We start from the raw sequence: 25,050 nt of genomic DNA on the forward strand, positions 1-25,050 counted from the left end.
AAGAGGAAGAGGGAACATCAGACTCCAAACAGCAGGGTCCATCGTTGATGGATGGATGTTCCCCGAAAAAAAGAAGGGTAAACCTGGCACCACTCGACTTAAACGGCGGGAAAATAAAGCGATAATACGGCAGATATGGTTCTGGTGACGTCCCTAAGAAAATCGCTTTCTTGTATAACGAGGACGCCCCGGCCATCGTTCGCATACAGCTGTGGAAGCCGATTAAAATGCAGCAAATCACACGTTCCCCCGGCATGAATCATTCATGAGCTCCGGGCACTAGAATAAAAAAAAAAGTGGCATCTATCAGGTGCAGCACGGAAATAGCAGGGTCTTCATGCCAGCACTGTCAGACAGAGCGAGGGGTGACGGTGAGAGAGAAGTGTCACCCACAGCAGATGCTCGGGGAGTCGGGGCGTCGCGGCAGCCATTAGCACCTCTCTGTGACAGCAGAGACCTGCCGAGGACACGAGCTGTTGCTTAGTGACATGGCTACAGAGCTAAATATGCATCTAAACTTCATCTTTATTACATGGGGATAAAAAAGAAAAAAAAAAACAGGTGGACTCTCCTCTCCTCTCCCGCTCGAGGCCATTGTCAGAGTCGCTGCCGCACACCGGAGTTGACAGCGTGGATGGAGAATAATGGGGGTTAAGGATGACAACATGAACCTTTTGTCACTTTCGGTCAGTCGGTTGTCGGAGCGCCGTTTTTTTTTTTTTTTTTACGGAGCTGCGACGCACTCCCGACACGCGGGCGACCTAGTGTCGAAGTAGCGAAGTCGCTACACTCGACAGAACCTTCGTTCTGGAACGTGTGAAGTGACGGCGAATGATGGGAAAGTTTAGACTCAATTCACGTTAAAATGGGCGGTTTAGTCGCAGGAAAATACTGCGCGAAGAGTAGTGATTGTAAATGACTCGCTACATTCAATTGTGTAGTTTTTGCCACACATACTTTGAATTAACCTGATTTATTTAACGTTATTTTTTAATTTCGTTTTTTTTTTTCAGGAAGAAGTGCATTTTCTTTAGTTTTTTCTTTACAAAAAATCCCAAACATATTGGACTATACTTTAAAAAAAGTAATTGCCAAAAAAAAATGATGCGTTAAATGATTAAAAAGACAAATCATGTTGTGAGAAGTGGCAAAGGGGTCGATCAGTGATGAAATTGAAAAGAAAATGGGGATAAAAATAGCGAAACACATAAAATATGGGATTTATTTTTATATATTTAAGTTGGTTTCAATTTGACATTTCTCTTGTGGCAAGGCAAAACAGTCAATGACCGAATTTGGCCCACAAGCCATGCAAGATTTAAGAGTCTATTGTCATTATACAGCATTACAAAATGCATGATACTTTTACTAAGAATTTCGGTGAGAATTTTGTGTTACACAAATCACAAAGAGAGTATAAAATGACAGTACCTACAATGCTAACATTTAAAGACTTCTTCCTTTTGGTCAGATTTACTATCTTTAAAAAAAGGCAATTTTGGTGGATAAAATAACTGAAATGAAAAAGAAAATATTCAAATAAATAGGAAGAAAATTTATAATATGTGAGGGGGAAACTATATATTAATAAAAGTTATTTATATAAAAATAAAAATTTATCCACTTTTATATATTTAATACGGTTTACACACACCTTAAGATATTCCTAAATTTGTTCGGATTTATCATCGTAGAAAAATACTTATTTTTGTTGGGATAAAAAAACTGAAATTGTAACATTTTAAAGATGTTTCACATGAGAGTGGAAACTCAAATTATGAAACAATTGTGATTCTAGAAAAACACGAAGAAAGACAAACTAAAAAATGGAATATTATCAGTAAAATATGAAGTTTAAGACAAAAAAATAAAGGCGTTATATATGTTTCTATTTTTTTATTTATTTCATGATCGTTCTCATGGGGAGAAAAAAAATGATTTGTCAATAAATTCTTTGACGATGTTTTGTTTATTTTCGCCAAAAATGTATGCTTTAAAAAATGAATGTTTTAATCTTGAATAAGACGAGTAACCTAGTGTTTATGTGTCATGTAGATGAAGTAAATTCTGTTTTGAATGTTCGTATTTATGTTCTACGTGTTCAGAAACGTCCTTCAAATCCTCATCCCTCTCTTTTTTTTTTTACGTCCTCCAGTCTGTCGGGATGTCCGATCGCAGCCGCCGAGAAACTGGCCAAAGCCCAAGAAAAGCACCAGACCTGCGACGGGGTCAAGTCCAATCAGGCCTCGGACCGAGTCTTAAGGTGATACTCTCATTACTGCGTCCATAAATGTCGATTTCCTACGAGACTTGTTGCTTGATTTTTAAGATAAGTCAGGGTCTGTCACTCAGTTCTTTCTCTTGGTTGTGTCATTACGTATCTTCTCCGGCCCCCCGAGAATACTTCAGAACGAACCTGCATGTTCGGTCCCTCTTCCCCGTCCTCGACAAATCACTTTTATTCGCTGAAATCTGTTTTGTCACGGCTTTTGTTGTTGTCGCCGGTCACGGAAACGACGGGATGAAAAAAAAAAAAAAAGTCTTAAGTAATTGTCGCGTTTGATCGTGTTTCATATTTAGATTTAACTGAACAGTCGCCGGCTGACAAGAGACGCAGGAATTGAATGAAAGAGAACATTATTAAAGGAATGTTGTTTATCACAGAACACCCTCGCGCGTCGGCTCGATATCGGAAACATCTGAAGAACGTCTTAACGTCGTACCGTCGTCTACTCGTCCTCCTTTCTTCTTCCCCCCCTTGAGTGCTTCGGTCCAAACTTCCACCCCCTGGTCATTTATTTTCCAGGCCTATGTGCTTTGTCAAACAACTGGACTATCCACAGTATGGTGACAAGAACAATGTTTCCACCAGCACGCCTCGCTCCAACCTGGCCAAGGAGCTGGAGAAGTACTCCAAGACCAGCTTCGACTACAGCGCCTTCGACAGCTCCAACAACAACCACCAAGTGTACGGGAAGAGGGCCATCGCACCCAAGGTTCACGGGCACAGGGACACGTCCCCCAAAGGATACGATGGTACGGCCTCACTTTCAAGTCAGGATGGCACCATTTGGTTGTTAGCGTTAGCATGGGTTTAGCCCAGATTTTTATAGTTTAGTAGCCACTTTTGAGTATTGTTTTGATTGTTAAAGCGCTTTGTGACCCTGGTCTCGAAAAGCGCTATATAAATAAATATTACTTACTTACTTACTTACTTTGAAGTCATTTTACTCAACAAAACAAGTTCATCTTTCAGCTTTAGCATTTAGCATTATATAGCATTATCCCATAATTAACTCCTGGTATAGCATTAAATAAACGTTTTGTTCAGATTAGATTATTTTATCAAGTGTGTGTATTGCTATCATGTTCTTACAGGGAAGAGAAATAAATATTTACCTTTGTTTGAAAACGGGAACAACATTTAACATTAACCGGAAAAAATTGTGTATTGAATATTCAGATTATCTTTTGTCTAGCCTCATAATCTACTAAAGTATGTGTATTGCTATCAGGTTTTTATGAAATAATAATTAAATTCAGTTTCATTCAGGAAGTCGCCAGAGCATAAGGTGAATTTATTAGCATTAGCTTGTGTTTAGAATGTGTATCGATATCAGATTTCCCTGCAATATTTACCTGAAAAGTAGTTTGATACTGGAATTCCAAGGACAGTTTTAGCTACTATGGTTTACAGTTTACTGTTACACGTTATATATGAACCAGGCAATAATGTATTTTAGCATTAAGTAACATTTATTTTGGTAAGCTCTTGTTAAGCTAATAGGGAGAAAATAGCAAAGGATTGTGTCTAGCATTGAATTTGTTAGCATTAGCCTGTTTTTAGTTGTCATAGTATACATTTTCTCTCAATGTATTTACTATTATTTTACGTTTTTCACATTAAATAGACAACTAGAGTTTCAAACATGATGTTTACAAATATTGAAGAAAAATATTAGGAATCAAATGTCTTGTTCCAATTAGCTTTGGTTTAGCGCCATAAGATAATAAAAAGTATGTGCCTTGCTATCAGGTTCTAAAAAAACGAATTTAATTCAGTATTTACCTGAAAATGTGTTTGATTCAGGTTGGATAACATGAGTATATCTAAAGTTACTATTCAATATGTTAGCATAAGCCATTGTTTATCTCCCATATACTAAACTTTACTTTGAATTGTTTTACTTGTTTTAATAAACCAGAAAACCTCACATTAACACATGAAGGAAACAGTTTAATTGATTTGAAGTTATGACTTACATCTAAAGCGTTAAATCTTTTTCCAATTAGCTTTGGTTTAGCGCCATGAAAAGATGTGCCTTGCTATCAGGTTTTCATAATTAAATCCTTTTTTTTTTTTACCTGAATATGTCAAAATAGTTTGAATCAGGAAGTCCAAGTAGCAAAGGGTAACAAGAACTTGTCTCTAAAGTTAGCGTTGCATTTATTAGCATTAGCCCATGTCTATATCCCATACTATACACTTAACTTTATTTGTATTATATTTATAATGTTTACATTGAGACAATTATAAATTTAAATATGAATTAGACACAATTTAGATTGAATTTATGTTACAACTTAAATCTAAGGTAAGCGTTAAATCTTGTTCCAATTAGCTTTGGTTTAGCGCCATTAGCTAAAAATGCAGGAAGGTAAAATGGCTAATATCTGAGTTAGCATCGCATTTGTTAGCTTTTAGCCAATGATTAGCTCTTAAACAATCTTTTACCTACTATTTCTGCAGCCAAACGTTACTGCAAGAACTCGAGCTCGGCCAGCAGCACCACCAGCACCTACGCCCCCAGCAGCAGCAGCAGCAGTCACAGTTGCGGCGGCGGCGGCGGCGGCGGACTGGGAGGCGGCGGCGGCGGCAGCAGCGCCAGCAGCACCTGCAGCAAGAGCAGCTTCGACTTCAGCCACGACATGGAGGCGGCGCACATGGCGGCAACGGCCATCCTCAACCTGTCCACCAGGTGCAGGGAGATGCCGCACAGCATGGGAGGGAAGGCGCACGACCTGTGCTCGCAGGTGGGCCTCGGCTTTTAACGCCAACTCGTCATCTAGTCTGGTTTGTTTAGCCTTATGTATCAATCCTGTATGTATCCTGTATAATACTTTAGTAACAAGTATATATTTGTAGTATTGTCTGAGTACTTGACTCTGGCGTTGCAGAATTTACAGACCACATGACTCTTGCTTTCATTTGTTTTGAAACCAAATTATGAACCAAAATCAGCTTTAAAAGCTGCTGCAGTTGACTGTATCCTCTTGTCCTCAGTTAAGTACCATTTTAATCCGCCTTTTCAAAATCGGTTCCGGGCACTTCCTACGTGATGGCGTCAAACACCAGTGTCTTTTGGAAAATGCTTCACGAGTGAAAGAAACTTTAACCGAGTTGTTTTAAATTTTAAAAGGAAAAATGTATTGATTTTTTGTTAAGTTTAAAAAAAAGTTGCATGTGACACGGTTCAGCCAATCAGCGACGTCGTCACATAGACACATTCCGTTTGAGTCTTTTTGTTTATATGAATATTTTATGTGTGGTAAAATGTATGATGGAGTTTCGTCCTCACTCAAAACTTAAGAAGTTCCGGGACTGAAATAGCAGGGCAGACCAAACTGGTGTATCCTCTCGTCCTTAGTCATGGCAAGGTCTCGCGGGACTTCATTGTTCCTTTAGCTGCGGGGGACGTGCCATCTAGAGGCTGGAGGTTAAATTGCAACACAACAATGAACTTAAACAGCGAAAACTTTCACGATTACTGTAAATAAAATGTATAGAAAATAATTGAATTATTTCATTTGTAATGTAAGTAAGTAAGTAAGTAAATTTTATTTGTAAAGCGAGTTTCTAGACCAGGGTCACAAGACGCTTTAACAATCAAAAACACAGTTAAAATATATACTTTAAAAGATCAAGAGTCCCAGAAAATCAGGGAAAAGCACAAATAAAAATGTCTTAAGATGTTTCTTGAAGGAGTCAGTAGATCATCAAACACAGAGATCGTTCCAAAGCTTAGGAGCAACAGCCTGGAAGGATTTCTCTCCTCTGGTCCTGAACCGTGTTAAGGAACCATCAGTAGATTCTGTTCCACAGACCTCAGAGCCCGAGCTGGGGTGTAAGGCTGGATCAGAATCTACTGATGGAAGGTCTGACCATGAATAGATCTGAAAGTAAGAACCAGAATTTAAAAATGGATCCTGAAAGAAACTGGCAGCCAGTGAAGAGTTTTAAGGATCGGAGAAATGTGAGTTCTTCTACTAGAGCGGCTCAGTTTTGTATCAACTGCAGGCGAGACAGATCATTCTTGTTTAGACTCGAAAATAAACAAGAAGAAACAAACACATGGATTATAAGATCCAGATCCTGTTGTGAAATAATTTTCCTAAATTTAGATATTTTTTTCAGTTAAAGGAAACAGTTTCTGGTCAGTTTTCTTCTGTGTTGAACTAGACTATGTCTTTGTCAAATACAACACCCAGGTCTCTCAGGCTCAGTTTGACAGACTGGCTTAAGTCACCCAAGTACTGACTCGACCCTAACTACTAACACAAAGAATTATTATCATGTATATCGAGATTTTCTGGAGGAATCTCCTCCATAATCCGTAATCCCTTCACTGGCCGAGATCGTGTTGGTTGAAGTCACTCCTGATCACCACTGCAGCGGCTTCACCTTGTCAGGACCGACATCTCCGGCGCCCCGCGAGATAATCCCTGCGCCTTCTTCACCGTTTCCCGTCTCGTGGAAACCGACATGTTCGGCGAGCGTACGCACTCCCACGCTCACCCCCATCAAAAAGATCCGGCTCTGTGTCTTTACACTTTTTTTTATTTTCCACCTCGGGATCAGATAGGAGCCCGCGGGCCGAGGCGTTCGCTTGACACGGCGTGAGCCCAGTGTGTCATTCCCGAGGTAGATAAGGTGACACCGTTCCGGCATTATCTCGCGCCGGAGATGCCGAAGCTGGAAAATGGGATCCGGTGGGGGGGGGAGGAGAGAGAGCGCCGCGGCGCCGCTAATGCTGGATTAATGCTAATGTTGACAGCAACACGCTGTGATAAAATTGAAAAATAAAGCGAGGGAAGGGAAGCGCTTCTAAACGTGGGAGAGGGAAAAAAGGTGGAAACTCCAAAAAAAAAAAGAGTGGGGGACGGAGGGAACTCGGGACAAACGCCTGCGGCAGTCAGGACCGTTCCTTAAATCACTTTATTGTCTGAGGCGAGACAGGATGCTCGGAGGGCAGGATGGGAAGACTTCACGCAGCTTTTTCTCCTCGTCCTCTTTCATCTCCACACCTCGGCTCGTGGCACGTTCTGTTCCTCGGTGTTTGATGAACCTGCACTTACATTTCTTTCTCTTTTTCTTCTTTTGAGTCTAAGCGACACTTTCTTTCGCTCTGTTTGTTGAATTGATTTGAAGTTTTATTGACTGGAGATGTTTGCTTTTTTTTTTTTTTAAAGAAAATTACTGGATTGTTTTGTCCTGGTATGGATTGGTTGATAGAAGTGTGGGATTGAAAAGCTAATTCATGCACTTTACTGACTAGAAATGTTTTGAAAAAAAAAGGAATATCAGGTTTCCCGGAGATCCTTAAAAGGCATTTTATTTATGAACCTAAAATAACGTTCTTAATTGGCATTAAAACATCTTAAATCATTATTTTAATGAACAATAATACGTACTTACTTATTCATGTTGGTTTAAAATCTCAAAATATTTGATGACATTTATGTATTCAAAAAAAGGATTGATTTTTATTTTATTTCAAAATCATGTTTTTTGGTTGATTTTCAAGTTGGTCTTCAATTAAATGTCACATGGTTTTAAAAAAAAGTCTTAAATCCATGTATGTTTGAACCTAGAAATATGACCTTAATTGGCATTTAAACATCTTAAATCGTTATTTTAATTAACAATATTAACAATCCTTTTGGTTTAAAATCTCAAAATATTTGGTTACATTTATGTATTTAAATTTATTTTTTTATTTTTTAATTCAAAATCAAGTTTTTTGGTTGATTTTCAAGTTGGTCTTCAATTAAATGTCACATGTTTTTTTGTTTTTTTAAATAAGTCTAATACATGTATGTTTGAACATAGAAATATGACCGTAATTGGCATTAAAACGCCTTAAATATATTTTTTAAACGTCTTGAATAAACATGAACATTGATAACATTGTTGGTTAAAAATCTTGTATATATTTGGTAACATTTTTTTCTCTTTTTTTTAATGATTTTACTTACAAAACAGTCGTTTTGGGGGCGATTTTTTCTTTCCAAATCATATTTTAAACAATTTTTTATTTTATTTTGGTTGATTTTCATGTTGGTCTTCCATTTTCTTGAATTTAAGGCTTAAATCAATTTATTTATGGACCTAAAATAAATGCCTTAATTGGCATTAAAACATCTTTAATACATTTTTATAAAAGATCAAAATGGAAACAAAAGTTACCGTTATATTGGTGTCAAATCTCAAAAATGATCTGTAACATTTATTTGTTAATTTGGACAAAAAGATGATGAAAATTCAATGATAATTTTTCACCAGCAAACCTGTACAAGTCACGATACACTGTATTCTGTTGTTTTTTTTAAATAATATTTGAATCAATAATTATCTATTTAGTTTTTAGTTGAATTTTCAATTTAAGAGTCTTTTAAAATGTCTTGATTTTAACTTAACTTTTTCATTTAAAAGTCTTAAGTTATCCTTAAAATAGTTATATTATTTTTATTAAACAACTGTTGTTTTCAGTTTGCTATAAAAAGAATATGTTTGACAGTAAAAAATACACTTGAAGTCTACTAACACAAAATCTAAAAAAAAACTATATATCTATATTTTTTTTCTCTCTTTTTTTTCCTACTTACAAAATATCCAGCTTTAAAAGCTGCTGTATCCTCTTGTACTCAGTCATCTTGCAGGATTTCAACCTTAATTTACCGATGTTTTCTTTTACCAAAGCGCTTTTACCCAATGTGTTGTCAGGTTCTCCTCATAAGTTCCAAAATGACAATTTTTTTTGCCGCAGTTTCATGGCTAACTTCATGGCTAATGGTGTTAGCTAGAAAGCTAACACCGTTAGCCATGAAGTTAGCCACGTTTCCTGGTCCTAAAGAAAAGCATTTATAACCAGCGAAGTCAAACCTGAGATGATTATTCATAAACGCACCGCGGGGAAAGATGCCGGTTTATTTTAAGAGCGGAATAGGTGGGCAGAAGTAATTTACGGAGAATTAGCAAGTGACCTCTCACGCTCCAGCCCTCTTCCTCGCCGCATTACCATGGCAACGCAGGTCAGGGGGCTCCCAGAAGAGAGCGCCGAAGATGCATTCTAATGAAGGAGGTGTGGCGCGTCCTCACACATCATCCTCATTAACGCGATGTGATGGGGTGGGTCACGCTAATTGGACGCTGACATGCAATGCAATTGCTGACAAGGAGGGGGCAGTTGGTATTCATGAGGTGACTCACGGCGATGCCCTTGTAGATTATACCTTTTTTTCTTGTTGCAGCGACTGCGACTCCGACTCAACGCGCCGTGGAAAAGTTAGCGGAGGACGATTGTTTGACAGTTTTTCATCAAAAAGGGAACAACTTTGAATCCAATTTGTTCATTTTCTTGAATCATCAGCAACTATTTTATCATCCATTCATGCGCAGATGAATAATCTCCATTAGCGCTGTTAGAGAATATTTACCGTATTTATTTTCTGGGCTATAAGTCGCAGTATTTTTCATAGTTTGGCCGCGGGTGCGATTTATACTCTGGAGCGACTTATGTGTGAAATTATTAACACGTTATTACAGGTATATCATTTCACATGTTATTTTCACATAAACCGCAAGAGGGCGCTCTAGGCCTGTGTTGATAATTTCGACGTAGAAGAGGAAGCGCCGCATCTTCTACCTCCAGAGTTAGCGGGAGTTGTTTAAAAGTGACACCGATGATGAAGATATCATTGGATTTTTAGTTATTTGGAGTTACACGGATGGTTTGGTAAACTTCTTAGCATGTTATTTATGCTAAAGTTATCTGAATAACTCTTAATATGTTATGTAAACGTACCAGGCACGTTCTCAGGTGTGTAACGTAAGCATACCGTACAATTATTCAGCCTGTTGTTGCCTCTATTCTATTTTTATTTTAAATTGTCTTTCAAGATGACATGTCTGTTCTTGGTGTTGGATTTTATCAAATAAATTTCCCCCAAAAATGCGACTTATACTCCAGTGCGACTTATATATGTTTTTTCCCTCTTTATTATGCATTTTATGGCTGGTGATGCTTGTACTCCGGAGCGACTTATAGTCCGGAAAATTCGGTATGTTGCGATACATCGCGATATTGTTTTCCACGATAATTAAAGTTAAAAAGTAAATAAAGTTAGTTAGTAGTTTTATGGTTTATCGTTCAATAATGTTTGTGTGAAATAAAATGATTCAATTTATGTTCAATTAACATTCAAATAGTTACGCCATATGTTTATTTTTTTGTGTTGCGATTAAACTTCCGGCCGCTAGATGGCAGCAGTCACAACGTCCTCCGCAGCTAAAAAAAATTGACATTGAAATCCCGCGAGATGACTCAGGGCGAGAGGATACAGCAGCTTTTAAAGCTGGAATATTTTGGTTTCAAAACAAATGAAAGCAGTTCCATCTTCATCGTCATCCCGCAAGATCTTCTTCATGACTAAGGATGAGGGGATACAGTCGACCGGTGTCAAAACACCATTTTTCAAAAAGCCACCAGCAGCCTGAACGTTAATGTTTGGACATATTTTAATTTCAAAACAAATGAAAGCAGTTACGACTTCGTCATCCCGCGAGATCTTGCCATGACTAAGGACGAGAGGATACAGTCAACCGGTGTCGAACACCATTTTTCAAAAAGCCACTGCTCTTTGACGCCATCATGTAGAAAGTGCCCATTCCAAATTTGAAGTATGGTAATCAAAATGGTAGTAACACCTCGATGACTAAGGACGAAAGGATACAGTCGACTCCAGCAGCCTGGAACGTTGATGTTTGGACATATTTTGGTTTTGAAACAAATGAAAGCAGTTGAGACTTAGTCATCCCGCGAGATCTTCTCCATGACTAAGGATGAGAGGATACAGTCGACCGGTGTCGAAAACAATTTTCAAAAAGCCACTGCTCTGTGATGCCATCCCGTAGGAAGTGCCCGAACCAAATTTGAAGGGCGGGATCAAAAGATAGTATTAACATCTGATGACTGAGGACGAGAGGATACAGTCGACGCCAGCAGCCTTTAACATTGATGTTTGGACACATTTCTGTTTCAAAACAAAAGAAAGCAGTTACGACTTCAACGTCATCCTGCAAGATCTTGCCATGACTAAGGATGAGAGGATACAGTCGATCCGGTGTCGAACACCATTTTCAAAAAGCCACTGCTCTTTGACGCCATCGCGTAGGAAGTGCCCGAACCAAATTTGAAGGGGGGGATCAAAATGGTATTAAAACCTCGATGCCTGAGGACGAGAGGATACAGTTGACTCCAGCAGCTTTTAAAGCTGATGTTTGGACATACTTTGATATCCAGGTGATGACTGAGTACAAGAGGATACACTGGACTCCAGCAGCTTTTACAGCTGATGTTTGGGCATATTTGAGATACAGGTGATGACTGAGTACAAGAGGATACAGTGGACTCCTGCAATAAAGCTGATGTTTGGACATATTTTTGGTTTCACAACAAATGAAAGCAGTTACAATTCGTCAAGAGTCATGTGGTCTGTAAATTCTGCAACACTAGAGTCAAGTACTCGACGATACTACACATATATACCAACAGTATCACAGTATTATCGTATCGTTGACCCTATATCGTGAGATGCAACAGATTCTTGCCAATACATGTCGCAAATTCCTCTAGAATAATAAAACACGGGCCCCATTTCCTTTTTATTTCCGAAGTCACGGTCGGAGTGGCGTTCGTGCCGAGTTCCAAATGTATCACCTCGCGCTCGTGAGTCAGAGTGCGTCACAGGGGTTTTGGCATCAGACACCATCCTTCCCTCGGGACACTGTCGCTCAGCATCAGCATTAAACTGGGTTATCCTTCTCGTGAAGGCGAGCCGGGGGGGAGAGAGAGAGAGAGAGAGAGAGAGAGAGAGAGGGAGAGAGTGGGAGAGAGGAAGGCAGGGGAGACGAGATGAAAGAGTCCAGAGAGATTATAAGGGAAAGGACCAGAACAGGCAAGTTGTCTAGTTGTGTTGCTGGTAGTGATATCACAGGAAATAAAAGAAGTCGAGGACGAGGCACTCGAACACAATCCAAAGCGAATGTAAGAATAACAAACTATAAATGTCATGAGTTGATTTTTCGAATATTTCTTTCTAAAAGACTAAAGCAACAACTAAATTAATGCAATTACATTTTTATTTACGTATCAAAAATAATCCCATTGTTTGACTATAATTAGTTGAATCCTGACTTAATCAATTGAAATCATGTGTAATTTCATTTAAATTTTGTAAAAAGTATTTTTCACAAACTGGTATCGAAGTGAAGGTGTCGGTTATTAATGTCTATTTTTGTTGAGTAATCGTTTTTTTTATCTCGCTAAAAGGTACCTTATGTGTAGATTTAAGTGTCTCCTTAAATAGACTATTGTATCAGTAGTATGTGTTTGTACAAAACTCTCTTTTCATTGAAATATTTACATTACAAAAATGATCCTGCCCCGCCCACTGAAACCACTTAACCACGCCCACTCTGCTGTGATTGGTCAAACGAGTATGTTGGTCACAGCAGGTCATGAATCACGGACGTCTACACCTCAAAGGGACTTGTTGTTTAAACAAAGTGGGGCGTGATTACAGCCAGCTCGAGGAGGAGGAGTGAAGCCATTATTGCGTCGTAATGGACTCTCGTAACCTCTCGTTTGCCCAGAATTCAGATTAACTTTATAAAGTAATAAGTTGAAAATGATGAGGGATTTACTGCATCTTGGAGAGGAAGACTTCAATATTTGAATGTGAGTGAGTCAGTTGCCCTTTAATAATATTTAGATTCAACTTGTAAGTATTTTTTAGGAGAAACTGGGTGTGTTTCCGAATGTTAGTCCAAATAAAAACGTCCAAAAAGCACATAAAGAATTAGCAGGAAGAGCAGAATGGTTGGCATAGTGTCCGGCACTCGTCACTACTTAAAGAATGTGGAGCTGTTGGTGTAAATGATATAAACGAAGATCACATATTATTAAATGGTAAAGTTATTTCAGCTCTTTTTCTCTTACCATGAAAATCTAACTTTTAAAAAAAAAGTACATTAATATGTCTTCGATGTCAAAAGTTGCTTTTGTGTGGATCAGGAAATATGACGTGCACTGAAAGCACTGAAAAAAAAAACAACAAAAAAAAACGTACGAAACATTTTCAGCGTTTATTCTTCTATCTCGCAGCAGTGGAGTCGCACTAGTGTCGTGGCAGCTCGCGTCGGCGCCCCCTAACCCTCTGTCCCTGCACTCTGCACCCCTCCCTTCCACGCTGTGTCTGCTCGCATCACATCAGACACAACACAAACGCACACACTCCTGAGTACAGGAGGACGCACACAACATGGTGGAACGAGAGGCGGAGATAACGGTGTCTTATATATATATGTTGGCTTATCACTGCTTATCTTTTGTTGAAAGATTATCAATGTTTTACTGCCTTTTCTAATCGAAAATCCCTCCCTTCTTTCCTTTCCGTCTGTTCCCTCCTTCCGAACCCCGACATCTCGCAGAGCCCCGGTCTGGACGTGGACGAGAACGGCACGTTGGACCTGAGTATGACCAAGCGTCTGTGCGGCGGCGGCGGCGGCGGGGACTCGGTCCTGACCCCGCTGGAGCCCATGTCCCCCCAGAGGCAGGCGGCCCTGCTGGGCTCGCGCTGCTACAGCATGGGCGACGCCGCCGACTGCTGGGACCTGCCCGTGGACTACACTAAGATCAAACACATAGACGAGGACGATAAAGAGGTGATTATCTTAAGCTCCGCCCACTGAAATATCGTGTTTAGCGTAACCACACCCACTCTGCTGTGATTGGTCGCCGCGCGTCATCACTCTCCGAAGTCTTCACCTTCAAAGGGACTCGTTGTATAAACAAAGTGAGCCGTGATTACAGCTGGCTGGAGGAGGAGTAAGGCCATTATTATGTCATAATGGCTCTCGTAACCTCTTGTTCGCTGAGATTTCAGACGGAAAGTAATGACTTTTTAAAAAAACGTATGAATTAATATAAGATAGACTCGTCAAAATGGTTGAAAAAGTAAATAATATGGGGTAAAGATGACTTTAAAAGTGGTTAAAAATAGAAAAATCTAGGTTAAATTGAATAATTAAATAAAACTGTGGCATTATTAGTACTTTTTACTATTACATTACGATAACTAGAGAATCTTCTGGAATACTTATGATTACTCATACCCAGTTGTAACACACTTTTAAAGTGTATTTCTTGGAACAACAACAACAACAAATACAAACTTTTCCATTAGAAATATTTAGTAGAATTAAAGATTATATTGTGATGTGTTTTAAACTGAACATCTCGTGGCCAAGTCCATAAAAGGAAGCTATTTTTTGTAGGGTTTGTGGTTAAAAGAATTAAAAAAAAAAAAAAAATCGGGGTCAGAAACAGTTTGAAAGAAAATAATCTTTTTGAAAAAATCTGGACAGATTTTGGACAGACTTTTAATGCATGCATCACAAAGACAATTACATTAAAAATGGTATTCTTACTCTTAACTCTAAACAGATAATTTATTTCTACGATGTTTTTTCTGAATTTAACCAAAAATATCTCTAGTGAAAGAATATTAACATCGACAGTGTTACAACTTACTTCTCTAAACTTAAGCTTGATTTTTTTGGAGAAGAATTTATTATTTTTTAATGGACAAAAATATGGTGTGATTTGTGTTTTTAAACTCTAAGCCCCTGGGCAGAATCCATTAAACCAATATATATATATATATATATATATATATATATCAACAGTTCCAAATTATCTTTGTGGATTGTTAGCTCTCGATTTTGAAAGACTTTTCAAATAAACGTTCAAAAGGGAAAGAGTTACTTAAGACCTTGGGGCCAGATCCGAAAGTTATTTTTAACGCTCCAAAATGTACTATTTAAATTTTAGAAGTAAACTAACAATAATGCGGACTTACAATGCATTTTGGTTCTGCTATTACTTGTTAAAGGTTATTCTTGATCAAATAATTCATAATAAGGAAAAACATTTGTTTTTCTACACCTTTTTTTTAGTAGAGATGTTCTAATGAAGCTTCATGAAACAGTGTCATTACCTTCAGAGTCTACGAGATGTCTCTGCACTATTTTCATTTTTTTTTTAACAACTGTTCTAATGAAACATTATTTTTAAACTGATGGCACCACCTACTGACCTCTAAACCACATGACACTGTTTCAAGAAGCTTCATCAACACATCACTAGTAAAAATATGAGGGAACATTGCTTTTATTTTGAAATATATTTTGTAAAGCAGTGTCATTACCTTCAAAGTCCACTAGATGGATGTGTCTGCACTATTTTCCTTTTTTTAAACAACTGTTCTAATGAAACATCACATAATTTTTAAAGTAATGGCGCCACCTACTGACCTGTAAACCACATGACACTGTTTCATGAAGCTTCATCAACCCATCACTACTTCAGTTGTCTTTAAACTTGTTTTTTTAATAACCTTCTGAATTACCATCTGTATCCATGAACCTCTGGAAAAACTTCTCGATACACTGATGATGTGGTTTTATACAAATCTGATGCCGTTCTAAAGAAACATCAGATCATTTTTAAACTGATGGCGCCACCTACTGACCTCTCAACCACATGGCACTGTTTCATGAAGCTTCATCAGACCATCAATAGTAAAAAATATGAGGGAACATTGCTTTTATTTTGAAATATATATTGTAATGGGTATATTTATACAGTATATAGTAAGTTATTAGAGATTTAATTGTTGCGGTGCATTATGGGTCTCAAGTAGTGATGGTCTGGTAAAGCTTCATTAAGCAGTGTCATTACCTTCAGAGTCCACTAGATGGCGTCTCTGCACTATTTTCCTTTTTTTTAACAACTGTTCTAATAAAACATCACATTTGTTGACGCCATCTACTGACCTCTAAACAACATGACACTATTTCATGAAGCTTCATCAACCCATTACTACTTCAATCATCTTTAAACCTGTTTTTTAATAACCTTCTGAATTACCATCTGGATCCATGAACCTTTTGAAGAACATGTTGGCCTCTGGAAAAACATCTTGATACGCTGATGATGTTGTTTTATTACAAATCTGATGCAGTTCATTTTTAAACTGATGGCGCCACCAACTGACCTCTAAACCACATGACACTGTTTCATGAAGCTTCATCAACACATCACTAATTTTTGTTGGCCCAAATAAACATTTGCTTGCTTGTTTCTTCATTCCCACCACCAACGGTCTGTGATAATTGAAAATAATAATTAGATGATATATTTAAGATATTGTTTACGTCTTGAAGGAGTGGGGGGTGCGGCGGCGGGGTGTCAGCATTTAGCCATGTGCGGGGTGTTTGTGTCGTGAACCCCACATGCTGCCTTTTCCTTCTGTTTTTTTTCACACTCCGTCTCCGAAATGAATTATGCAAAGCAGCACCTTGGGAGAGAATCGGAATAGCTCATCTCATCAAAGAACTGCTGGAAATCAATGCACCACTGCTGGGTGCATCTGTCGGCGTGCACGGGCATATGCTGGTGCACGCTTTATGTGTCGTCTGAGAGTGTGTGTGTGTGTGTGTGAGTCTCTCTTGTTTTCTGTTGCCGGGGCGGGTATACAATATTCAACGTATATATAAATATACGTCCTCCTCTCTCTGGTCCCTGCTATATATGCATGTGTCACTCCCCTGCCTGTCTGCCTCTCGGCCCGGGCGGCTTTAATTGGAGGAGCTGGCTGGCTGACCCAGCAGACGCTCTCAGAGACAGCTTGAGCGCCGGATAATTTGGGCTGTATCTGGACCTGTCTCTTTATGGGCATTACTGTACGTACACTGCGGGCAGGGAAGAAAGGAAAAGAGGATTTGCATCAACAGCCGCTGTGGCCCCACTGCAGACAAAGCACCCTTTTTCTTTTTTTTCTTTTTTTTTTATAAACCAGGCAGTGGCGAAGGCACTGCACAACAGTGCCATCTATGGACATACGGGTGTACTGCAGTCGACTGAGCTGCTTTGTGTTGTTGAATCACTACATTCTCCTTCTTATTTCCCTCCCAGGATGATCTGGATCCCTTCCACGACCTGCTGGACGACCGCTCCTACACCGACGTCAACATGCCCAGCCCCAAACCCAAGTACGCCCAGTGCAAGGAGAGCAAGAAGGACCTGATAGCGTAAGCAAAACACATCTCTGAAGCTTTTTTTATAAATTCACTTGCAAATGAATCTATTGACTGTTTTCATGATCAGACGTCAGGATTTGGATGATATTTTTTACATTAACAGTTTCTTCTTCAATAATAAAGCACTGCAAGTTTAACTAGCTGGCTTAAAATGTACTTTACTGTGGAGATTGTACACAAATTTACTGGGTTTATCAGAAAATATATGAATTCTGGAGTCAATTACTAGTTTAAAATAAACAACACGCATCCAAAATATTGATTTAAAATAATCTATATGGTTAAATATATACTGAACTGCCAACTTTTGTAACATATCCTACTAAATATTGTATTTATTTGACTCTCATTGTTAGCTTTTTGTTGATTTTTCTGTCTTCTTAAATGATCATTTTCATCTACTCTCTTATTCATATCTCACTTCTCTCCAAAATTACAGTCTTATCCAAGAACAAAGAAAGATAAAATCCCTTTTTATTGTATCTTCCCGTCATTATATAAATCTATCCGTTGGTGATGACAGATGTCGTACATCAGGGTGTGATGGAATTGGTCGCTTCACCAGTAATCTCACCTCACGTCGTAGGATCCGCTTTTCTCACAGAGGACTCACAATCCATTTTTTTTTATCATTCTTTTCGGCTTGTCTTGATTATTTTGTTGATTATTTTTTCTGTAACCCAGTTTTTTTTTTGGCTCCATTGATTTCCACAAATCTAATACAAATCTGCGTTGGCTAAAAAATGGCAATAGATTCTTCACAACCGCTCGTATTAGTTTGAATCGAGGGGCAACATCGGTTTTTAAAAGGTTCAGCTAATGTGGAAAAGCCGCAGTTCATCAAGTGTCCACTTGAGGCTGGATTCAGAAAGTCAGACCCAGACTTTTTTCAGCATTTTTTCTGATTTTATTCCTGTATTTTAGTTTTTAACTTGTATAATAATGGGTGTGGTTTACTTGATTGACAAGCGTGTATTAGCCGCTGTAGTCTCAACTGTACAGGCAGTTTTTTCATCCCAGTCATAATTCAACAGAAAATCCGCCTCTTTACTGTCAAGGCGATCGTTCACCCAAAATTCGATTTCAACTAATTTTCTACTCACCCTAATGTCGACTAAGGGTTTGGATTATTTTCAGAGCAAGTGGTTCCTTTTTTAGAGTTACAGACAAAAATGTTTGTTCATTTTAATGTAGCGACTGGAGCTAAGTTGTCTTCGTCTTCATCTTCGTCGAAAAAGACACTTGAATACATCCAAAAACCTCCATAGTGCTCGTCTGTGATGTCCATCTTGTATTGAAAACTCGGAATTGTTCTGGAAAAAACTTAACCAAGTCTATATTTTAAGTCTGTTTGTAGCTAAAGTTATGAGTCCCTCAGCTACTGCTGCAAGTGTTTCCCCATTGAAACACATTGCAAGTGTCAGTGCGCAAGATTTAGGCGGATGGACTTGGATCTCCTGCTAAAAACAAGCTTAAAATATAGACTTGTTTAAATTTTTTCTTAACAACTTTTCTTCTTGAGGCTTTAATAGGAGAGGGACATTACAGACGAGCAGTATGGAGGTATTTGGACGTTTTTAATCATGTATTTTTGGACGAACTCTAAGACTGTATTTCCAAAATGGACATGGATTTGCCTCAAAATCTTTGTTCTGTTAAACACGGGTGACATCAGAGATAGTACGTCCATATTATACACAGTCAGTGGTAACCCTAACCCTAGCCCTATACCTAACCCTAACCATAGCCCTAACCCTGACCCTAGACCTATCCCTAACCTTAGCCCTAGCCCTAACCATAGCCCTAACCCTAACCCTAACCCTAGCCCTAGCCCTAACCCTAACCCTAACCCTAACCCTAGCCCTAGCTCTAATTCTAGCTCTAATCCGAATACCCTTGAATACCTTAGAATCGACCTAAAAGAAAACAAATAAAACACGCAAAAGATCACATCTCATCTAATTAGAGGCAATTTGTAAGTAAACGTGTTCGGATCAAACGTATATTTTAAGAAGAAAAAAATGTACTTGATTATGTTTCAAGCAACTAAAGTCCCAAGAGATGTTGCCGCGTTTCTTTCAGTCGTTCGACATTAGCATCACAAATGACTTTCATTTCATCACACACACGTCAACTTCAAAAACATGCTGTGAGCCCGTGTGTGTGTGTGAGAAAGTTGTGTTACTCATGTTTCCTCTGCTGTGTCTCAGTCTCTCAGGTTGTCCCTTAGCAGACAAAAGCATCCGAAGCATGCTGGCCAACAACGCGCAAGAGCTCAAGTAAGGCGTGTGATGAGCCGCTCATTGGCTCATTTCAAGATGTTTTTCTTTTTTTAAAAAAAGGTCTTCGTCACAAACGATGTTTTCTCGAAGACCCTGAGCCCTTTGTTGTGTTTTCTGCCCCAGGTGCCCGACACCAGGGTGCGATGGTTCTGGACATATCACTGGCAACTACGCCTCTCACAGAAGGTACTTTTTTTAACTTTTTTTTTTTTTTACTTCTTCTCATCTGAGGTTTTTAACTCGCGCCCTTTCATCTGAAGTCTCTCAGGGTGTCCAAGAGCCAGGAAAAGCGGGATCAAGATCATCCACAGCAAAGAGAACAAGGAGGACCAGGAGCCCATCAGGTACTTTTTCCAGCGTCAACCTCCAACAACAACAATGTTTAAATCGATGAAAATGTTTACTTTTGTTTGGGGGGAAATCCTCTCACATGTGGAGCCGTGATTTCAAAAACCTTTATTCCCAAGGAAAAGTTTCTTCTAGACCTGGAAGCTTTGAAGCAGACATTGCTAAATAATGTAAAAAAAGAAGTCAATGAGACGATGTGGTTCCTAAAACTGACTTTTCGTTCATCAAACAGATTTATTATTTCTCCATTTAGATACATTTCTTAATAATCGTGGAAAAGACACATTTTTAAAACCCTCTATAATCTCTGCTTAAAACTAGCATTTTGCTTAAATTAGCTTTTTTTTTCCCGCCTGAAATGGACAAGATTAACTCTATTAAAAACATAATACATACGTTAATTTATTGTCATTAGAATGTCCTAAATTTTGATTTATTTATTTTAACTGCATATTCAAAGCGTTTGTTCATTTTTGTGTTGGAATTCCACTTCCGGCCGCTATTCGTCATTGCCTCCTCCCCAGGAGCAATGAGATCTCGCGATGACTGAGAACAAGAGGATACGGTTGTCTCCAGCAGAGTTTAAAGCTGATGTTTGGACATATTCTGGTTTCAAAAACGAATGAAAAACAGTTACGACTCCATCAAGAGTCTTGTGGTCTGCAAATTCTGCAACACTAGAGTAAAGTACTCGACAATACTACAAATATATCTTTGTTACTACAGTATCAGTATATATCTTATTGTTGTTCCGATACGTATTGTGTCGCCAGATTCTTTCCAATACACACCCATACTTTGGTACTTACTTTTATGTAAAACTGTGTGACAGCCAAATAAATTAACAATAATAATTATTTCTTATTGTTTCTTATACACAAGTAGTAATTTAAAGATATAGTATGATTTATTGTTTCGTCAACTAATAAAGCCATTTTCATTCACTTATTCAATATATAAATTATAAAAGCTGTCTAAAAATAATTAGGTTTTGTTATTGTTTATCCATAATTATTATTTACTTTAAAATGATTGCATTTAATTCCAATTTTTGTGTTTACTTATTCTGGTAAATATTATTTTATTAATCCCACAAAAACACCAAACAAGATGTATTTAGAGTCTTATGTTGGGTTAGTTTTCACTGCGACTGACAACCGGCTTAAAGACGTATTTTGTGTCATTAATTTACATTAAACCGCGTCTAACTCCAGCTCAGACATGATGGATGTGCGAGAGACTTAAAGTTTCCTTGCAGGACGAAGCTTCACAAGTGCGGTTGAGAGCGAGAGAGATTGTGCAGTCTCCGGTGAAATCCCGGAGACGCTCAGGTAGAAGGAGCGACCGAGAAGAGAGATTGATTGGACTACCTAAATCCCTCAATGGACCTTTTTTGGCCTGCAGCCGCATTGATTTCTCTGGTGGTGCAGAGCACAAACAACACACTTAGCCTTTCTTAAATTCATCATTCTGTCGGAGGATGGATATGCGGAGCAGCGCTAAATGCGGCCACTGTTTTTGAGACGGAAGTTCTAAAAATATCTCACTGCGTGTCCACGTATTGACAAAAGACAACAGAAATATGATTTGCAGATTCATTCTTCTAACTGTTGCGGTACAATATGGGGATTTAACAAGTTAGATATGATACGAGCAACATTTGTTTAATAACATTATCGCCTGGTAAAATTAGCTAGCAGGAGATCAAAGACCAGATGGTGATACCGGTCACTGGTCGGATGAAAGAAACTGTTAAAATGGTTCATTTTTCTCACTTTATATATAATCAAGATAAGAAAATCTATAGAGACAAAAGTAGACATTCTTTAGGTGATGTTTTCATGAGTTTAGTTGGGGAAAAAAAAGGTGCAAACAAAGTCAAACTTTTTAATCACAATGTCTCTGCTCTTAGGAATCGTAATATTAAATTAATAATAATAATATTATTCTGTAATTGCAGAATTTTTATCTAAATGTATACATATTTTACTGATTTTGTAGGCTTGAACAATTGTTATTAGGCAGAATTAGTAAACACAAGCGTGTCAAATAAGAAATAAATGCAACATTTCTTTAAAAATGTTCTAGTAAACTAGGAGAAAATGTTCATATTGTTGATAAATAATATATTTATATATAATTTGGTATCATTTAATGCAAAATAAAGTTGTAGTTTGTCACTGCTTACATTAAAGTCTCTAATAATAAGAAATGAATGTTCGGCTTTCAAATTAAGAGCATTGAAGCAGCTGCGTCTTCCTTGTAATCCTTTCCTATTACGGTCGTACTCTATACTGTTTAAAATCAACATTTAATTATCCTTTTTTTTAGTTATTTATTAGTTCATTATCTTTTGTTATATATCCATTGATTGTTTAAAACAAATTTAGTTTTCAATTTTCAGACAATTGAAAGGTCTTAGATCATAAAATATGGCAGGTTAAAGATTTTGAATATATAACTTAAATAAATTGATCATCAAAACATAATATTTCAGCTATGACTCTTATGTCAATGTCATCGATGACAGGTTTATGACGCTATGAATCAATATTTATCCAAGATTGATGACTGCCGTAGATCTAGAGGAGAAATTAATAATTAAATCATATATTTTTTTAACTTTATGTGTGTTAGGAATGCTAATGAGATATGAAATAATATATATTTGATTATATTGTTTATATACTTGTAAGTCTCACACTAAAGGAGTCAGTGCCTCCCCAACCGAGAACCTCACGGCACATCAATGATATTAACACGTATATAAAAGCTATTAAAATGTATAATAAGCGGGTTTTATTATCAGGAAGCAGTTAGCTAACAGGAAGCAGTCTGCTCTTCTTTTGCACAGAAGCTAGACGTCAAGACGGATGATGAACGAGGAAGCGTCTCTCATTAGGGATTAGAGTTGGATTCACAGGCCAATAAAAGTGATGGCAAATCTTTAACTCGAGTGAGCATGAGAGAAAAAAAAAAAGAAGACGAATCGATAAACCTTGATGAGTAAATGTCCTCCGTTTGATTTTATCGCCTCCAGGTGTCCAGTACCGGGCTGCGACGGTCAAGGTCACGTGACGGGGAAGTACGCCTCCCACAGGAGTGCGTCGGGATGTCCCATAGCGGCCAAGAGGCAGAAAGACGGGTATCTGAACGGGATCCAGTTCACGTGGAAGTCCGGGAAGACGGAGGGGATGTCCTGCCCGACGCCGGGCTGCGACGGCTCGGGTCACGTCAGCGGCAGCTTTCTGACGCATCGAAGGTGAGTGGGCATCAAAAAACACCTTTATCCGTATCTCATTTGCAACAAAATTAGTTTGACTTTAGTTTAATGTTGAAATAACATTTGTAAAATAAATAAGTCTATTGTTGACTTTGCAATTACAGGGGGATTAAATAAATGTTGGGAAATAATAAAACAAAATTATATTTGCTTAATACTTAATAAAACATATGCCATGATTCATTAAGTCCTGTCTTGTTTTGTTTAGTGATGGGTTCTACTTCATTTGGTGCGAAGCCCTCTAACCGCTTCGCTGTTGGTTTACCCCAGAGGCAACGCCACGTCTGTAAACCAATAGCGAAGCGGTTAGAGGGCTTCGCACCAATTCGTAGATCCTGAGATTATAAGCATAACTCAGGGGGGTTTTGTTTTGTTTCTTTCTATATCATTGGGGTGATTTGTTGTTTGTTTTCGTTTTGTTTTGTTTTGTTATCATTGTGTTGATTTTTGTTTTATTGTTTGTAAGTAAGTAAGTAAGTAATTTTTATTTGTATAGCGCTTTTCCAGACCAGGGTCACAAAGCGCTTAAACAATCAGAACAATACTTCAATACTTCTTTTTTGGTTGTGGTTTTTTATTGTTTTCATGTTTTGTTTTTGTGTTGTCTTTTTCTAAATTGTTGATTTGATTGGAGTTTTCAATTTAATTGTGTTTATTTTTGGGTTTGTTGTTATTTGCTTTTGTTCATGTTTTTGTATAGTCTTTAATTTGTTACATTTTTGTTTGTTGTCGTTTCATTTCCACTTTTGTCGTGGGTTTGTTGTTGTTTTGATTTGTTTTTATTTATTGTTTTCATGTTTCGTTTTTGTGTTTGTTTTTTTCGTTTCATTTTCGTAAATTGTTTTTTTTTAATTGTTGATTTGTTTGGGGTTTTCAATTTAATTGTGTTTATTTTGGGGGTTGTTGTTATTTTTATCTGCTTTTGTTAATGTTCTTGTATAGTCTTTAATTTGTTTAATTTTTGTTTGTTGTGGTGGGGTTTGTTATCTATTTCTTGTTATCATCGTGTACTGTTTTGTGGTTGTTGTTATTTATTATTATTATTGTTTGTTGATGATAATGTTGTTTAGTTGTTGTGTTTGCGTAGTTTGTTCTTGTTTCATTTTTTTAGTTTGTTGTTGTGTCTGTTTTGGATTCCTCAGCTTGGTTGTTGTTTTTTGTTGTGTTTTTTTTTCGTTTCTTTTAGTTTTGGGGGTTATCTTGTTGTAGTTTTTTCTACAAGTGTGTAGTAAAATACCAAATAAAGCTTTGTGTACATTAAAAAGAAGAATTAATTCAACGTCTACACCAGGTATCAACAAACTACAGCTTGCAAGTTGTTTACAGCCCATTAGATGACAATCATGGGCCCAGAGTGCAAGAGAACAAAATCCATTTGTGGAAATTGATCCACAATTTGCTGACTGTCCCTCACTCTCTCCTGCAGTCTGTCTGGTTGTCCACGCGCCACCTCGGCCATGAGGAAAGCTCGGCTCTCTGGGGTGGAATTGCTGACGATAAAGCAGCAGCGCTCCAACGGTAACTACCGACATCCCTCGCTGTCCCGACACACACAATCAGCGACACACAAGTGAAACAAAGTGAAAATAGGTTTTTGAGGAAATAACAATCCAGTGATATTTATTTTTATGATACTGTATCTGTGATTTTTTTTTTTTTTTTACCTTTACTTTGAAATTTATAGTATCAAATAA

At 37.9% G+C, this 25,050-nt stretch overlaps 1 protein-coding gene across 4 annotated transcripts in view; it reads left to right on the forward strand.

The window, feature by feature from the left end:
• Positions 1-25,050, forward strand: part of myt1lb (myelin transcription factor 1-like, b) — a 142,952-nt gene that overhangs the window by 110,784 nt on the left and 7,118 nt on the right. For 2 of the 4 annotated variants that reach the window (XM_087779839.1, XM_087779840.1), the window contains exons 9-18: positions 2,156-2,263; positions 2,807-3,036; positions 4,751-5,034; positions 13,772-14,005; positions 17,319-17,434; positions 19,654-19,722; positions 19,849-19,911; positions 19,986-20,069; positions 23,114-23,335; positions 24,783-24,874. In XM_087779839.1, coding sequence (XP_087635965.1) covers positions 2,156-2,263; positions 2,807-3,036; positions 4,751-5,034; positions 13,772-14,005; positions 17,319-17,434; positions 19,654-19,722; positions 19,849-19,911; positions 19,986-20,069; positions 23,114-23,335; positions 24,783-24,874 — 1,502 coding nt within the window. Of the gene's footprint in view, positions 1-2,155; positions 2,264-2,806; positions 3,037-4,750; positions 5,035-13,771; positions 14,006-17,318; positions 17,435-19,653; positions 19,723-19,848; positions 19,912-19,982; positions 20,070-23,113; positions 23,336-24,782; positions 24,875-25,050 lie in introns of all 4 variants that reach the window. The other 2 variants (XM_087779842.1, XM_087779841.1) reach the window with 2 other exon arrangements.

The sequence above is a fragment of the Callionymus lyra genome, chromosome 18 (genome assembly GCF_982586985.1).
Source record: "Callionymus lyra chromosome 18, fCalLyr1.hap1.1, whole genome shotgun sequence".
Classification (NCBI taxonomy): domain Eukaryota; kingdom Metazoa; phylum Chordata; class Actinopteri; order Syngnathiformes; family Callionymidae; genus Callionymus; species Callionymus lyra.